The following is a 19,359-nucleotide window of genomic DNA, read 5'->3' as shown; positions in this document are numbered from 1 at the left end:
TGCTAATTTGCTAAATAAAAAAAGGAAGAGGAAAATAAAAGTTTTTGAGGTGGGTCAATAGTTAATCTGCAGTTATTTTTCACAAGTTACATTCACTAATTTCCCAAAGTCATCTTGAATGTTGTTTCAATACAACTGAAATATTTGAAAGAACATCACATAACCTGACTTCATAAATTGATGTTGATTTTCATAAAATGTTGTTTATTTGTTTTTTACTTACCATTGTAGTGATTAATGTTCCCTTTGGTTGGGCACTTGGAACTTTATTTATTTTATTGTGATTTTGTTCCTATTGATGCAGCAATGCAACATGGCATCATATTTTTTGATTTCAAGGGGCGAAAAGTAAAATGCAGGTTGCTTTTAGAAGGTGACCTGTTTAACTAATTCGTTAGCTTTTATATTTTTGATATTGATTAATTGTCTTTTACAACATCATTGTTTTTCGTAAACACCTTGAAAAACCTAAATGGGTGAGACAATCATTTAATATTTGTGGTAATGTACAGACTTCAACATTCAGCATGCGAACCACAACAATGGTAACAATTCAATATTATTTATTTTTATTAATTGTGACAATAACCATTTTATTGTTTTATTTGCTCTTTTTGTTGTGCTACTACTGACACAAGACAGTAAATAAAATTAGCAAATAAAAACAACAAAAGTAAAACAAACCGATTGCATAATTTATGCATGCTGCAATGCACTCTGGGAGTCAGTGAGTAGCTATACTAAATCAAGAGTAAACCTTAAGCAAAGGATCAAGTAGCCCTTACAGTTCTTTTTTAGTTGCTAGAACTCTCATGTAAGTACAACATATTATTTCTATTTCAGTTATTTTTTAAGGCAATCGGTTTGCATGCTTTTTTTAAGTAAGCCCAACTAATTCGATTTTACAGTGCAGCTATTTTGACAATAATGGCTGTATGTTGAGTTATTTTCAGAGGACAGTAAATCTATACTGTTATACAGCTGCACACTGACTACTCTAAAATATATCCAAGAATCATTTCTATAGTATTGTCCCTTGAGAAGATATACTAAAATGGTTGCTGAAATGGGAGGGGTGTACTCACTTTTGTGAGATACTGTATGTTGGTCATTCTACAGAATTGGTCCAAAGTCAGAGGTGGAAACGTCTTGAGAAAAATTAATTTTTACCAAAAATGTGTATGTATGCATATTGAATAATATCCAAGGTACACATTTGTGTGCCAAATTTCACAACTTCCCTGCAAGCAGTTCTGTGGGCTGCTACAGACATCAAGAGTGAAAGAAAACTAACAGATAATCGCATATGCACCTCTGGTGCTTGGCCCCTAATTACAAAAAATTACATATCATGTACTTAATTTCTATATAGGTGGGTCCAAAGCACTCTAAAGTTCAGCTAATAACATTAAATACAGTGTTTTAACTATAATACAATTTAATTAAATTGTAATTAACATGCAATTAAGTGTCTGAAAACAGTATATTGTTTGTGCTTACGTATTTTATAGCATATTATTTCTGTAATAAGTGCTCTTTTTTAAGTTTGCTAAAGTGCACTTCTTTCTTACACAAGGGAATGCTTTGTTCATTTGAACAAATGCAACATTATAGTGAACGTTAATGAAGTGAACGTTAATGAAGATAGTATGTATCCAATTCTAAATATGTTTATTCATTTCACAATATTTAGTATTATTAATGAGCTTATCATAAATAACATTTTGAATCTATCATAATATCTTAGTTGATAATTCAGTGTACTTTATTTTTGACAAAACATCCCATGTTTCGGTAGTGACAGTAATGTTTTGATAGCGAATATAAAACACTACTGAAACATGCTAAAACATACTAAAATACAAAAACAATTACATAACTGTACTAAAAATTTTGTTTATTTCCTCCAAATAAAGGATTATGTGTTCCCTTTCGTCACTGTTTCAATAATGGCAATTTTATGGGATAACACCCAAACAATTTTGCACATTATTTCACAATATTTAATGCTATCAGCTATCAGTTATCAGCTGGGCAAAAGAAAAGAAAATTAATTTTTAAATAATAAAATGCTTTTATATAATTGCTTTATTTGGAAACTTCTTTACTTTACTGAAATCTGAAGTACTTTACTGACGGATTTAAAAGCCCTTGAATGACTTCAGTATTAGTTTTTTTGGTGAACATAAATATCTTGATAAATGGATTAAAGTAGTTTCCAAATAAAGCAATTATATAAAAAGCATTTTATAATTTAAAAGTTAATTTTCTTTCCTTCTGTCTAGCTGATAAGCTCATAAATAACATTAAATATTGTGAAATAATGTGAAAAATTGTTTGGGTGTTATCCCAAAAATTGCCATTATTGAAACAGTGACGAAATGGGAACACATAATCCTTTATTTAGGGGAAATAAAATTTTTACTACAGTTATGCAATTGTTTTTATATTTTAGTATGTTTTAGTATGTTTCAGTAGCGTTTTATAGTTGCTATCAAAACATTACTGTCACTACTGAAACATGGGATGTTTTGTCAAAAATAAAGAATACTGAATTATCAACTATAATGTTATGATATTTTAATGAATACTTAACTTTGAAATCAACTTTTTGCCTTTTACAAAGAAAACATGAATTCAAAATGCGACAAATCTCATAAATTACACTGAAAATGTAATTGATCATCTCAAAATAGATACTGACTAGGTTTTAAAAGCCCTCAAACGACTTCAGTATTCGATTTTTGGTTTAGAAGCTTTCAAAAAAGCATTATATATAAAAGCATTTTATAATCTCTATAATCTTATGCTCAGTTGATAAGCTCCTAAATAACACTAAATAATGTGAAATAATAATTTTTTGTAACTAAAACTCTTGTGTAAGTAAACTATAGCTAACTAATCATTCGTCAGTGCAACATACTATTCCTATTTCACTTTACTTTTTTTATTTATGCTTTTTAGTGCAATTGGTTTTCTTCCTTTTTTTAAAGTCAGCTTATTACATTTTACAGTGTACTTGGTAGGGTGCAGCTGTGTAACTCTCTAACTTTGTGATTGTCAGGGAATGACTGCTCTGCACTGGGCTTCTTTCCATAACCGACCGGAGCATGTGCAGGCCCTGCTGCAGAAAGGAGCCGACCCCACGCTTGTGGACAAAGACTTTAAAACAGCTCTTCACTGGGCTGTGCAGGTACAAATCATACACCAACACATCATTGTGAAACACAATGGAAGCAATCAAAATCAACAAAAGAGAAATGCTATGTAAGTGCTATGACAAGTCTCAGATTAGCTTAATGCAGTATACGTAGCAAGGTTTTTTTTAATTATATAGTAAATAAAAAGAAAACGGATAGGATAAAAAAAATAGGGCTGGGACACGATTAATCGCGATTAATCGCATCCAAAATAAAAGTTTATGTTAACATACTAAATGTGTGTTTACTGTGTATATTTATTATGTATATATAAATACACACACAAACATGTATATTAAAGAAAACTGAAATAAAAATTAAATTAAAATAAATAAAATATTTATAATTCTATATATAATCTAAATTAAATACAAATATAACTATCCACACATATAAGTATTTTTTAAAGGCTATACATGTATGTGTGTGTATTTATATATACATAATAAATATACACAGTAAACACACATTTAGTATGTTAACATAAACTTTTATTTTGGATGCGATTAATCGCGATTAATCGTGTCCCAGCCCTAAAAAAAAATAATAGACCAAGCTAGTGTTTTTTTTTTTTTTTTTTGTTAATTGTATAATAAATAAAAAGAAAAAAGATAGACAAGATAGAAGATATAAAAATAAAATAGAAGGTTATTTTAAAGAATAGAAATAGAAATAGAATAGAGAGTGCTAGACTTAGAGGGTAAAATATAGACGGAAGAGATGTGTTTTTAGCCGATTCTTGAAGATGGCTAAGGACTCAGCTGCTCGGATTGAGTTGGGCAGGTCATTCCACCAATAGGGAAACTTTAAGGTAAAGGTCTGTGAAAGTGATTTTGTACCTCTTTGGGATGGCACAATAATGCACCGTTCACTTAGAACAGGGGTCCTCAAACTAAGGCCCGAGGGCCGAATGCCCATATTTAGACCAGCCCTCTGAACAATGCCAGAGACATATTTTGAAAATGTAATTTTAAATGTTGTTTTTTTTGTATTTGATAATAAAGGTTGTCTTTCAAACTAAAATTTTGCTTAGTTATTAACATAGCCTGATTATTTGTTTAATTCACCAACAGAATGGTACATTCAACATAATGTGTCATTGCGATCAAACAGTCCATTGCCTCAGTCCATTCCTTGTGAAGTTCACGCAAATTCTTGAATCGATTTAGCTTGACAAGCCTCTTAAGGCTGCGGTTCTCTCGGTTGGTTGTGCATCTTTTTCTTCCACACTTTTTCCTTCCACTCAACTTTGTGTTAACATGCTTGGATGCAGCACTCTCTGTGAACAGCCAGCTTCTTTGGCAAACAATGTTTGTGGCTTACTCTCCTTGTGAAGGGTGTCAATGATTGTCTTCTGGACAACTGTCAGATCAGCAGTCTTCCCCATGATTGTGTAGCCTAGTGAACCATTTTGAAGGCTCGGGAAACCTTTGCAGGTGTTTTGAGCTGATTAGCAAGTCACCATATTCTAATTGATTGAGGTAGTGAATTGGTGGGTTTTTGTTAAATGTGAGCCAAATCATCACAATTAAAAGAACCAAAGACTTAAATTACTTCAGTCTGTGTGCATTACATTTATTTAATACACAAGTTTCACACTTTGAGTTGAATTACTGAAATAAATGATTTTTTCCATGACATTCTAATTTATTGAGATGCACCTGTATATCTTTTGAAAAGAAATGATAATTTGTCTGTGTGGGGCATAACAAAATATTAACTATTCTAGAATTAAAAGGTATAATATATACAGATAAAATCATAATAAAATAATAATAATACTAGTATTCAGTCCGGCCCATGGAATTTTTTTTTTTTTTTTTTTTTTTTTTTTTTTAATAAACAGACCCGGCCCCCCATTAAAGAAAAGAAAATGATGTGGCCCTCTCATAAAAAAAGTTTGGGGACCCCTGACTTAGAACATAAGCTTCTAAAGGGCACATAAGTCTGAAATAATGAATTTAGGAAAAGGGGTGCAGAGCCAGTGGTGGTTTTGTAAGCAAACATTAATGCCTTGAATTTTATGCGAGCAGCTATTGGTAGCCAGTTCAATTGATGAAGAGAGGTGTGATGTGCGTTCTTTTCGACTCGTTGAAAATTAATCTTGCAGCCGCATGCTGGATCAATTGTAAAGGTTTGATAGAACTTGCTGGAAGACCTGCCAAGAGAGCATTGCAATAGTCCAGCCTGGACAGAACAAGAGATTGAACAAGGAGTTGTGAAGCATGTTCTGAAAGAAAGAGTCTGATCTTCCTGGTGTTGAATAAAGCAAATCTACAGGACCGGGCAGTTTTAGCAATGTGGTCTGAGAAATTCAGCCGATCATCAATCACAACTCCAAGGTTTCTGGCTGTTTTTGAAGGAGTTATGGTTGATGTGCCTAACCGGATGGTGAAATTGTGATGAAATGATGGGTTTGATGGAAACACAAGCAGTTCTGTCTTGGAAAGGTTGAGTTGAAGGTGATGGTCCGTCATCCAGCAAGAAATGTCTGTTAGACAAGCTGAGATGTGAGCAGCTGTCGTCAGATCATCAGGATGGACTGAGAGGTAGAGTTGAGTGTTGTCAGCATAGCAGTAATATGAAAAGCCATGTTTCTGAATGACAGAACCTAGTGATGCCATGTAGACAGAGAAGAAAAGTGGACCAAAAACAGAGCCCTGAGGCACTCCAGTAGTTAGAAGTTGTGACTTGGATACTGTATCTCTCCAAGAAACCTTGAAGTACCTATCTGAGAGGAAGGACTCAAACCACTGGAGTTCAGTTCCTGAGATGCCCTTTGCCAATAGGGTTACCAGGAGGAACGTGTCAAAAGCAGCGGACAGATCCAGCAAGATAAGTATTGAAGATTTGGAATCTGCTCCTGCCAGTCTTTGGGCTTCAACCACTGAGAGCAAGGCAGTCTGACTTGAATGTCCACTTCTGAAACCAGACTGGTTGCTGTCCAGGAGACTGTTCTGTGTGAGAAAGGTATAGTGCAGGTACAACTACAGGCAAAATTGCTTCAAGGAAATGAGATGGAATAGGATCAAGCAGACAAGTAGGATGATTAGAAAGGATGAGTTTGGAGACTTCTACCTCAGGGAGTGAAGAGAAGGAAGTGAATGTTTGCTCGTGCCTGATAGATTGTGGAGTGGAAAATTGTGCACTGATGGTTTTAATTTTATTAATGAAGAACAACATTTTGTGTAACATTATAAATGCCTGTATCATCACTTTTGATCAATTTAAAGCATCTTTGATAAATTGAAGTATTCATTTCTATAATTTCTTTCCCCAAAAAAATACAAAATAAAAATACTGACTCCAAGCTTTTGAATGGTATAGAGTATAATGTTACAAAGTTTTTTAATTTCAGCTAAATGCTGGTTTTTGGATCCTTTTATTCATTAAGAATCCTACTGTTTGAAATATTGATAATAATAATAATAATAATAATAATAATAATAATAATAATAATAATAATAATACATATTTCTTTTTTATTTTAAAATATTAAAAAATGTTACTGTTTTTGCTGTACTTTGGATTAAATAAATACAGGCTTGGTCTGGTAGTGTATTACAACATACCAAGTCTGTCTGGGCCTGGTTACATGTTGTATTGTAGGTATACTATAGTATACTAATTCAAAATAATACATTATATATATTTTATATGTTGCATTGTTTTTAACTCTTTGGCAGAGCGGCAGCCGGTTAATGTGTTCTCTCATTCTTGACCATCATCTGGGTGCCTCTGTGATCAATTATGACGATGAGAATGGGAAGACCTGCGTTCACATTGCCGCCGCTGCAGGTTTCAGTGATATCATCTATGAACTGTCTCGCATTCCTGAAACCAACTTGCAAGCTTTAGACGTGGATGAACGGTACAGAGACATTCGATTTTCAGCATGTAGAGTGTTAATCATTATTTTGCTTAGCAGAGGACAAATTTTTGTTCAATAGAAATTATTTTACTCATACTGCATGCATTACTAATTTGTTTTTTTAAATTTCGTTTCTAATGATGTTTTTTTTTTTTCTGTCAGGACTCCTCTGCATTGGGCTGCTGCAGCAGGTAAAGATGACTGTGTGCAGGTATTGTTGGAGCTGGGAGTGGAGCCCAACCCTCGAGATATTAATGAGAACACGCCACTCACATACGCCATGTACTGCGGTCACACAGCCTGCATCAAACTCCTCTCCACTGAAAACAGGTTTGTTCCTGTTGTTTTTGTTGGAAATCAATAAACTATATTTAAGTTGGCACTTCTCTCAGGTACATATTGACATTTCCATGACTTTTTAAAAGAAGCAATGCTCCCTTAGAGTCAATAACTGGCTACCCCCCATTAGCAGCAATAACTGCAACTAAACAGGCCTTGTAGTAGAGTTTCACACCGCTGTGGAGGAATTTTGGCAAAACATTTTTAGCAAAACATCCCCGGGCCATCACAAAACCGCTGCTTTTTACAGGCATAGTTCACCCAAAAATGAAAATTCCCCAATGATTTACTCACCTTCAAGTCATTCTAGGTGTATATGACTTTCTTCTTTCAGACAAATACAATCTGAGTTCTATTAAAAATATCCTGCCTCTTCTGAGCTTTATAATACAGTGAATGGGAGTCGAGATTTTTAAGCAAAAAAAGTCCATCCATCCATCATAAAAAGTGCTTCACATGACCCCAGGAGGTTCTCTAGCTTCCGCTAACTATCATAAAATCCAGAAAAACGCATTTCAAAAAAGTTATAAATTGATTTGCATTTTAATGAGTGAAATAAGTATTTGATCCCCTATCAATCAGCTAGATTTCTGGCTCTCAGGTGTCTTTTATACAGGTAACAAGCTGAGATTAGGAGCATTCTCTGAAAGGGAGTGTTCCTAATATCAACTGGTTAACAGTATAAAAGACACCTGTCCACAGAAACAATCAATCAATCAGATTCCAAACTCTCCACCATGGCCAAGACCAACGAGCTGTCCAAGGATGTCAGGGACAAGATTGTAGACCTACACAAGGCTGGAATGGGCAACAAGACCATCGCCAAGCAGCTTGGTGAGAAGGTGACAGCAGTTGGTGCGATTATTCACAAATGGAAGAAACACAAAATAACTGTCAATCTCCCTCGGTCTGGAGCTCATGCAAGATCTCACCTCGTGGAGTTTCAGTGTTCATGAGAACAGTGAATCAGCCCAGAACTACAAGGGAGGATCTTGCACTGTGAAAAAATTTCACCCGTTTCAACTTAGGAACGTACGTTTTGTGGCTGCCTTAAGATTTTAAGTTATTTCAGCTTAAAAGCACAAGTCATTTCAACTCACGACTTTAAATCTTGCCTAGTGTTGAATTGCTTTATTTAAGTTCATTTGATTTTACAATATTTTGTTTCAACTTATTAAATTAAGTTGAAATAAGTTTTAACATGCAAGCAACCATTGAATCAATGTCAAAAATTGTTGATTTGTCAATGTTAATGACATTGAATTAATATCACCCGCTATTAATGCTGAAAAAATGTTGAAATTTCAACAAGCCACCGTTATTGTGATCAGTGATTGCTTTAGTTGGGCTCTTGACTCTTACTTTTTGTTAAGTTAACTTTCTTTTGGAGCTACAATAGTGTTTCAGTGGAAACACTGATGTCAAAAAAGAGACGTTTTAAAATTAAGTTGGAGTAGATTACTATTTGTGAGGGTGTCAAATCAAAGTAAAGCTGATCTTTTATTATTTATGTAAATGTTCTACATCACAAATGCTAAAAGGTTTTAGACATCAACACTCCTCATACAAACCTCAGCAATGGTGACAATCATCAAACCAATTCAGATAAACAGATCAACTGCAATGCATGCATCATGCAATCATGAATTAGTTTTATACTATGTTAATACCCAGCATGCATTTCTGCATAAAAATTTATTTTGCTGAATGTCACCATTGTTGAGTTTCATACGCTGATTCTTGATGTCTAATTGATTTAGCAAAGTTTTTTTTCATGTTAATTCATAAAAGTGTGATATCTGCACTCCTGCTTAAATCTCTCATTGTAGTATTTCACATTATAAAAAAACACACTTGTGAACAAATAGTTAAATAAGCTCACAATGATTACAGTCAATATCATCATCTGATCCCATGGATCTCAGCTTCCATTGCCTTAACCAATGTATTTCAGCACATTGTTACAAAAAACAATAAAATGCAAAAGATTCACAAATCAACTTTTTTTTTTACATTGATTCAATGGTTACTTGCATGTTGAAACTTATTTAAACTTAATTTAATAAGTTGAAACAGAAAATATTGTAAAATCAAATGAACTTAAAGCAATTCAACACTAGGCAAGATTTAAAGTCGTGAGTTGAAATGACTTGTGCTTTTAAGCTGAAATAACTTAAAATCTGAAGGCAGCCACAAAACTGACATTCCTAAGTTGAAACAGGTGCAAATTTTTTACAGTGTGTCAATGATCTCAAGGCAGCTGAGACCATAGTCACCAAGAAAACAATTGGTAACACACTATGCCATGAAGGACTGAAATCCTGCAGCATCCGCAAGGTCCCCCTGCTCAAGAAAGCACATGTACAGGCCAATGAACATATGAATGATTCAGAGGAGAACTGGGTGAAAGTGTTGTGGTCAGATGAGACCAAAATCAAGCTCTTTGGCATCAACTCAACTTGCCGTGTTTGGAGGAGGAGGAATGCTGCCTATGACCTCAAGAACACCATCCCCACGGTCAAACATGGAGGTGTAAACATTACGCTTTGGGGGTGTTTTCTGCTAAGGAGACAGGACAACTGCACCGCATCAAAGGGATGATAGACGGGGCCATGTACCGTCAAATCTTGGGTGAGAACTTCCTTCCCTCAGCCAGGGCATTGAAAATGGGTCGTGGATGGTATTCCAGCATGACAGTGACCCAAAACACATGGCCAAGGCAACAAAGGAGTGGCTCAATATGTCTCCAGACCTTAATCCCATAGAAAATCTTTGGAGGGAGCTGAAGGTTCAAGTTGCAAAAGAAACCTTGTCAGCCTCGAAACCTTAATGACTTGGAGAAGATTTGCAAAGAGGAGTGGGACAAAATCCCTCCTGAGATGTGTGCAAACCTTGTGGCCAACTACAAGAAACGTCTGACCTCTGTGATCGCCAACAAGGGGGGGGGGGGGGGGGGTCAAATACTTATTTCACTCATTAAAATGCAAATCAATTTATAACTTTTTCTAAAACAAATGTTATTCTGTCTCCCACTGTTCAAATAAACCTACCATTGAAATTATACACTGATCATTTCTTTGTCAGTGGGCAAACGTACAAAATCAGCAGGGAACCAGGAGGTGTAACATGAGAAGTGATGAACGTGCAGGAAAAGTTCCCATGAAGTTTTTTCAAAACTAAAGATGTCCATACTTTTTCACAGGTCAGAGTCCAGCAGGCCACTGCATGCGCAAAACAGTGACTCTTCTATACGCAAGGAGGGGAAATTCCGTATGCTGAACCAAATCTTCTGCAAAAAGAAGAAAGATCTGCATCCTTCTCAGCAGACAGACTTGAATCAAGACTATCAGCTGAAAGAAGAGACATCTGAGGTGGACGACATCATTACCATGTTCGACTGCGTCGCTGAACCGTTAGCCAGAGATGAGAGCGAAAACAGCTCAACCGCCAGAAAACGAAATAATGAGTCTGAGAAAGTTCACCTCGTTGAGGACACATCCAGCAAGGACTTCCAAAGTCTCCCACCCATACGCACACAGAGTCTTCCTCCAATCACTCTAGGCAAGTCCTTGCTGGTTAACTCTCAGACTTTGGCCCTCAGGACCAGCGGAGGTCACGTGGCAGGACACTTAGCACACAGGTCACAGAAAAGCAAGAGTGAGCATGACCTGTTTGATGGCAAATGTAAGGAGCAAAAAGCTGCCGGACAGCCATGGAAGACTGAATCCAGTCAGATACTGACTCATAAGGCATGGATCTCAACTCCATCTGAACGGCTGCTTGACAAGCTGCTGCATGGATCTTCAAGCCCTTTAGACGTGCTGTGCTCAAATCAAACACCGTACATACAGAGAAATGACCAAGGTAAGATATTCAGTATTATAGGGATTTTTCAATTAGGTGAACAGTTTTGATTCCCAAGGTTTCCACATAGCAATTGAAGTCTGGCCCAGCTCTGGGCCAAGCAAGCAGTTACACTCATGCAGCAAAATATTACGGCCCTTGTGTGGCCCAGATCTGTACTACAGACATGAGCCACACATGAGCCATAACTGGCCCAAATCTCAGCCAAATGGTAACTTATAACCAGCCCTGAACTGGGCCAGAACATGTTTTAATAGTGCTACCCAAAAGCCTTCAGTCAACTACATAGACACCACCCTGATAGCAAGCAAACATTGAATCAATGTAAAAAAAAATAGTTGATTTGTGAATCTTTTGAATCCGCTATTAATGTTGAAATATCAACAAAGCACCATTGTTGTGATCAGTATTTGCTTTAGTAGTTTGACTCTTTGTACTTTATTATTAACTTTCATTGTCTTTTTTAACAATGTGCTAAAATGCATTGGTCACTTCAATGAAAACTAAGATTTATTGGGCTCAGATGATGATGACTGTAATCATTATGAGCTTATTTAAATATTTGCTTGTAAGTGTGTTTGTTTTTTTGAAATTTCAGCACTGGTACAGATATCACACTTTTATGAGTTTACAAAAAAAAAAACTAAACAAAAAACATTACTTTGCTGAATCAATTAGCCAACAAGAATCACCGCATAAAACTCAACAATGGTGACATTCAGCAAAAGAAAATTTTATGCAGAAATGCATGCTGGGTATCAACATATTACAAAACTCATTCATGATTCCCAGCATGCATTGCAGTTGATCTGTTTATCTGAATTAGTTTAATGATTGTCACCATTTTTGAGGTTTGTATGATGAGTGTTGATGTCTAAATCTTTCTACACCTTGCCACTGTATTTTAGTGCTTGTGATACAGGATAGCAATAAAAGATGTAGTTTTTTTTTCAGCATTATTTCTCAACCTTATTGTAGCTTGAGCTTCATCATAGAAAGCTATTTTTTCCAACTTAATTTTAAAAGATCTTACTTCAAAAAGCAAAATAGTTTACATTAAAACACTATTGCAGCACCAAATGACAGTTAACTTAATGAAAGGTAGGAGTCTAGAGCACAATTAAAGCAATCATTGATCACAATTGTGTTTGGTTGAAATTTCAACATTTTTTCAACATTAATAGTGGGTGATATATTAATTTAATGTCATTAACATTGACAAATCAACTATTTTTGATATTGATTCAATGGTTGCTGGCTATCAGCATGGTCTTTATGTAGTTGACTGACGGCTGAGATTGGGTAGCACTATTAAAACATGTTCTGGCCCAGCTGAGGGCTGGTTATAAGTTACTATTTGGCTGCGATTTGGGCCAGTTATGGCTCATGTGTGGCTCATGTCTGTAGTCCAGATCTGGGCCACACAAGGGCCATAATTCTTTGCTGCATTTGGGCCGAGTGTAACTCCTTGCTTGGCCCAGAGCTGGGCCAGACGTCAATTGCTATGTGGGTTATTTTAATTTATTCATTTATTTTGACAGTCATCTAAGTTTGAAAGAATACCTAATGGTTCTGAACTGTCTACCACATGTGTTACTTTGGTGTAGTTTTTAGGCATTTGGCAAAATTTCACTAATTTGGGTTCATAAGAACCATATTACAGTGATATTTGGTTAAATTTTAGTTGTGACTTTGGATGACCAAAATTCAATGTCAATTCAATGTGTAACATCAACGTTAATTTGATGTCCAGTACTGATGTCAGCTGACATTGATATTTTGTAGTTTTTATGTTATGTAACCAAAATCCAACATTAGGTCAACATCAAATTAACGTCAAATTCTGATGTCCGATGTCATCTCCAACGTCAACCTGACATTATATTGAGGTCTGGTGCCTGTTGGGAGTGCACTGTAAAATAACGTTGTTTTTACTTTAAAAAACTAAGTGTTCATGCAGCCTTAAAATTTTAAGTTAACACAACTCAACTCCCTCGCTAGGGGAAGAATATTCTGAGAACATTATGCTGTGTTCTGGAATGTTTCAGTGCCAAGTTTTATTTTAGTTCCCAGAATATTCTCTTAAAAGGTAGGATAGAGTTCTCTAAAAAACATTCTAAAAATGTTTATTTTTAACATTGTTAGAACATTATCCTCTAACATTCTAATAGATCTAAGATTTAAGTGGGAAGTTTCCCATTGGACATTGGATGTGGACTCAAATGTTGCTCAAAGGTTAAATTTTGGTTGAGAATAAAAACCCAAACATTATTTGGTGAAGCTCCAACTTCATTAAATATCTCCAAAAACAGCATTACCAGCTTCACTTATTATAAACCAGATTGACTTTATTTAAGGTCTTATTGAATTTAAGAGAGCTTTAGATGTTGATGTCTGTTTAAAAGTATTTGATTAGATGATGCTGTTTGTTTGCTAGTAAATAAGATATCATTGCATCTTATTGTCTGATTTTATCTAGTTAATTTATTGTATTAGTTGCACAGTTATTATATGAGATCCAGCAGAATTTTAAACAGATAATAATAATAAAAAAAAAAAACCCTTCTTTGTCACACAAACATCAAGAACCAGTGTATGAATTTCAACAATGGTGACATGCTTCATGCTGCAATGTATTCTAGGTGCATCATACAAAACTCATCCAGGGCTCCCAGAATGCATTGTGGCATAAGGCATGTCACCATTATTTATATTCAAGCACTGATCCTTGATGTCTTGTGTGTGTCAAAACAATCAGTAAATTCAGTTTAAAGTCACTGTGAAATCAAAATTAAAGTTTTTGGCTTTTAGTATGAATATGTAAGTTTTAATGATGTCTTTAAGCTAGTGTGCTCCAAAGCAATGACAAAATTCACGTTTACAAGATTTGACCATTTAAAACTTACAGTCTGTCACTTCTACCAATATGAATCAACGATTTTAATGACATCACGCTGGACTTCAGCTTCTCATTAAACTCTCTGTCCAATCAAATGCTCTCTAGAGCCCGTAGTGTCCCGCCCCCTACACTATAAATAAATAGATGCTGAAGCTGCGGCTGAGATCGGTCACTTGTTCACAGTGTTAGTGTTTTCTGTATGACGAATAGCATGTAGTGCACAATGCAGGAGATAGGGAACGATTCAGACAGTGTAAATTTGCTTTCCGTTGGGGCAAATGCGGTCTGGTTTCACGTTGTCACGCAAACCGCGGCAGCGCGCACAGTCTGCTCCGGACTTTGACTACAGTCCAGAGACGCAATAGCACAGAGCAGATCATATGCGCAAGTCGGCATGAATTAAACTGCACAGCCTCAGCATGATGATGATCGCTATTTAGTTTTAGCAAGAGTTAATATTGAATCTAGGGGCTAATCTATTAGACTGTGGACGTCATAAGCTTACCGAGCTCAACGACTCTGACTCGAGCAGATGTAAATGGAACGCTATTGGCTATTTAAAAAAAAAAAAAAGTGGGCGGGGGATGCGCGATTTGTCCTGACCTGTTTAAATTAAAATGATGTCACCGTAGACTTGCCTGTTTCAAGCACTTCAGTGAACCTTTAAAGGGATTTGTGAATGATGTTCATTTTATTACTACAAAAAATACAGATTATCCTATTAGGATGCTGTTAAAATGTGTTATTGCTGTCACTAATATGACAATGACAGCATAGATTAGATTCTAGATGGCACTAGTTGATCAGATCACAACGCAATGATAATCATCTGATCACATCTTCTGTTGCTGTTTCTGCCACAGTTAAATTTCCAAACTAAAGCAAACACTTCTCACTATAATGGTGACATCAAACCAAACTATTACTTTCAAACAGACATCAACAACTAAACTTTGTTAATCTTATCTTTTATAAATGTATGACAGTCAATCTTGTTTCTAATAAGTGAAGCGGGTAATGCTGTTTTTGGAGTTATTTAATGACACTGGAGCTTGACATTAATTGAAGGTTGGGTTTTCACGTTCAACCGAAATTTGATGTCCAAGCAATGTTAGTCCACATCTAGTGTGATGGGAAGCTTATTAGAATGTTAGAGGATAACGTTCTAACAATGTTATCAATAGACATTTTTAGAATGTGTTTAGAGAATGCTATCCTACCTTTTAGCAGAACATTCTGAGAACTAAAATAAAACTTGCCACTGAGAACATTCCCAGAACATGAACAATTTCTAGCTGGGTCATAGTTTAGTCAAGTTGACTAAACTTAAAATTTTAATGCAGCATTAACACTAGCTTTTTTTTAAGTTGAAACAACTTTTTTTTTTTTACAGTGTGTAAATCTGACACTTAATTGCATGTTAACTACTAATTTATATAAAATGCATTTAGCTCAACTTTTTGTGACTGGACTGAAAGTGTTCAAATCAGAGTGTTAAATTAACACTGAAGCAAAGTTAAAGTTAATGAGATCATTAGTGATTAATTAAGTGATGATTGATCATTAATAAATAATGATAATAACAAGCAGAATCGCCAAAGGAGAAAAATCACAATTTTTAAGCTACCATTGTAGTGGTCAGTGTTTGCATTAGTTAGGCTTCAGTTCATACCCTTACATTTTTAACATTTAATCTTGTTTTGCTGTTGTATTTGAGATAAAACAACCAAACAAGTCAAGAACACAAGGCGTCAGGGAGTGATAGTTATGTTTTAACATAATCATTATTTGACCTGAATCATTGAACTCTTTTGGAGTCTATTTTCTGAGTTATGTTTCCTTTATTGGATGCGTAACTCAGAGATTAGTTTCTAAAACAATTCAGTCAAGTAATTATGAAGATTTTTATATACATTTTTGAAGAATTTCTTACAAGCTTTAATGATTTCCATAAAAAGTAGTTTGCTTATGCACACACAGACATCAAGATCTGGCATATTCAGATAAACAGGTCAACTCTGAACATCACAAAACAAGCTACTAAAAAGTCACATAAAAACAACATAAGTTTAAATAGTAAGAACAAAAGAAAGTATGAACACAATTCAGCTCATAATATATTCATGCCGCAATGCATGATGGGAGTCATGGATGAGATTTGATTGGCTACAGCATGCTTTTTGGCTGGTCACCCTTGTTATGATTCTCAAGCTTATTCTTCATGTCTGTGTCTTAATTAAATAGCTTCTTTGTTGAGTTTTAGATCAAAGCAGTTTTATAAAAATCTGTGCGATTATATTACGTTGTTCACAGAAATAATGCAATCTGTGAAGAAAACCATATTCCATTATACAGATCACTTCTTGAAAATAACTTCAAAACATGATCACTTTTGCTCTGGTTTATCTGGCTGTAATTACAAAATGTAAGGGTATAGAGCCCAACTAAAAATTGCTTAAAAATTGTGATTTTCTCCTTTGGTGATTCTGATCAATCATCACTTAATTAGCCACTAATTATCTCATTAACTTTAACTTTGCTTCAGTGTTAATTTAAGACTCTGATTTGAACACTTTCACACTCTTGAGCGTGGACTCAAATAAGCTCCTGGGAGAGTTAATTTAACACTGGGCTTTTTGCTGTGTTTAATTGATAAAATACATTTTATCCATTGAAACACAGCAAAAAGTGCTTAAATGTGGTAAGAAACAGTAATGTAATTTCATTAAAATGCCATTATTTGCAAGAACAGTTTCTTGTTTTAACACATTAAACATTTTGTGTTTCAGTTGTTTCATATTAGTGTTTCATTTTTCAAGATTTTAAATAGTCAAGAGTCTTAAACGGAGGAATAACCCAGATATAAATCAGTGAATTAGTCTGTACTGTGTATATTTGTAAAATTCAGATTTTTTTTTTTTTTTTCTCTTTCTCTGAGCAGCTCAGAATCATCTTTTACCTCTGAGGGTTAGAGAATCCGCTCTCACACGCAACAGTCTTGCCCCCATCCGTGACCACTGCACGCACAGATGTAAGTTTAATCCTTATGTCCTAATAATATTTTCATGCTTCATAAGACTGTAATGCAATATCCTGTACATCATGCTCAAGAAAAGCTTCTGTTAAGGTTCTGTTATTTGATAGCATCCACACAAATTGCTGCATGACATTGTAATACAACCTTGTTTTTACTAATGTACAGTTGATGTCAAAAGTTGACATTTCCCTTTCAGACTCTGCAAAATGTTAATTATTTTAACAAAATAATACAAAATGCATGCTATTGTTTATTTAGTACTGACCTGAATATGATATTTCACATAAAAGATATTTACATAATCCACAAGAGAAAATAAAAAATTACATACACTTCATTCTTAATACTGTGTTGTTACCTGAATAATCCACACCTGAATGTGTTTAGTGATAGTTGTTCACGAGACCCTTGTTTGTCCAGAACAGTTAAACTGCCTGCTGTTCTTCAGAAAAATCCTTCAGGTCGAACAAAATCTTTGGTTTTTCAGGCAATTTTGTGTATTTGAACCCTTTCCAACGATTTTGAGATCCATATTTTTAACACCGAGGACAACTGAGGGACTCATATGCAACTATTACAGAAGGTTCAAACACTCACTGATGCTCCAGAAGGAAAAAACATGCATTAAGAGCCGGGGGTGAAAACTTTTGAACAGAATGAAGATGTGCACATTTTTCTTATTTTTTCTAAATATCGTATTTTTTCATTTAGTACTGCCCTCAGAAGATACTTACATGTTTTCCAGAAGACGAAAATTACATTTAGACTGATCTTCAAATTCAAAAAGTTTTCACTCCCCGGCTCAAAATGCATGTTTTTTTCCTTCTGGAGCATCAGTGAGTGTTTGATCCTTCTGTAATAGTTGCATATGAGTCCCTCAGTTGTCCTCAGTGTGAAAAGACGGATCTCAAAATCAGACAGTCATTATTGGAAAGGGTTCAAGTACACAAAAATGCTGGAAAACCAAAGAATGTGTGGGACCTGAAGGATTTTTCTGAAGAACAGCAGACGGTTTAATTGTTCAGGACAAACAAGAGACTCATGAACAACTATCACTAAACAAAATCACAGCTGTGGATCATTCAGGAACAACACAGTATTAAGACTCAAGTGTATGTAAACTTTTGAACGGGGTCATTTTTATAAATGTAACTATTATTTTCTCTTGTGGACTATGTGTAAACATCTTTTACGTGAAATCTCTTATTCAGGTCAGAACTAAACAAACAATAACATGCAGTTTGTGTGATCCCTCTTATTTTAGTAAACTAATTAACATTTTGCAGATTCTGAAAGGGGGGTGTAAACTTTTGACCTCAACTGAATTGAATGCTCATGATTTTTTCTGAACACGAGCATTGTTCACATCTTCAGTTGAACTAAACCAGCTTTCATGTCGTCCACAGTTTCCTTGCCACCTGACCAGGTCTCTCAGGGAGTGAAGAAGTCAAAATCCTCTTTAGGAGCGGGCCTGGCTGTACTTCCACCTCCGTTTGCATCTAAACTGCACCGAGCCGGCATTCCTCAAAGCCAGTCGCTCGGCTCCTTCCCGACGCCGCTGACAGGAGAACCTTTACGAAACATTCAAGTTCTTCCTGCCATCCCTCCGCAGAGAAAACGCAGCCCATCGCCGCTCACAACCCAGAATCTGACCGACAACAGAAACTGATAGGAAATTGCCTAAACTGTAATACTGTTCAGCTTTTCATGCCTCGTTTGGATTTATGTAGATCATGAGGATGCTGAAAAATCACTGTTTGATAAAAGTCTTGACAAGGCTGTTTTTCATACAATTTTACAACTATGATATTTTTTATGATATGCATTGGTTGAATTTTTGACTGTAACATTTGAACATGCTTTAAGCTTGTTGTTTACTGTTACTGTTAATAAAGGAAATTGTTGAAGTATGGAAATTATCGTAATAATAATCGTAATTACTTGCTGTGATATAAATACAGCCAGTATGATAATGGAGCTCAAGGTCCTCAAGTCAAAACATTAACTTGAAATGTTGTAAGAGGGAATACTCTTTAATCTTAAATAATTTAAGGGGAGACACTGCAGGCAAAAACACGCACCTGTCAAATTTGAGATTTTGGGCTTTTTGGTTTTGCATAAAGTGTTTTTTCAGACTAGTGAAAAGAAA

The 19,359-nt window shown here is 35.2% G+C and overlaps 1 protein-coding gene across 1 annotated transcript in view; it reads left to right on the top strand.

Moving 5' to 3' along the window:
* Positions 1–19,109, top strand: part of ankrd55 (ankyrin repeat domain 55) — a 30,180-nt gene extending 11,071 nt beyond the window's left edge. Inside the window, exons 6-11 of the mRNA XM_073830132.1 lie at positions 3,065–3,193; positions 6,887–7,071; positions 7,234–7,401; positions 10,613–11,274; positions 17,115–17,204; positions 18,617–19,109. Coding sequence (XP_073686233.1) covers positions 3,065–3,193; positions 6,887–7,071; positions 7,234–7,401; positions 10,613–11,274; positions 17,115–17,204; positions 18,617–18,879 — 1,497 coding nt within the window. The 3' untranslated portion in view covers positions 18,880–19,109. The remainder of the gene's footprint in view (positions 1–3,064; positions 3,194–6,886; positions 7,072–7,233; positions 7,402–10,612; positions 11,275–17,114; positions 17,205–18,616) is intronic.
* The last annotated feature ends 250 nt before the right edge of the window (positions 19,110–19,359 follow it).

The sequence above is a fragment of the Garra rufa genome, chromosome 23 (genome assembly GCF_049309525.1).
Source record: "Garra rufa chromosome 23, GarRuf1.0, whole genome shotgun sequence".
Taxonomy (NCBI): Eukaryota; Metazoa; Chordata; class Actinopteri; order Cypriniformes; family Cyprinidae; genus Garra; species Garra rufa.
This window is presented reverse-complemented; position numbering and strand designations above follow the sequence as displayed.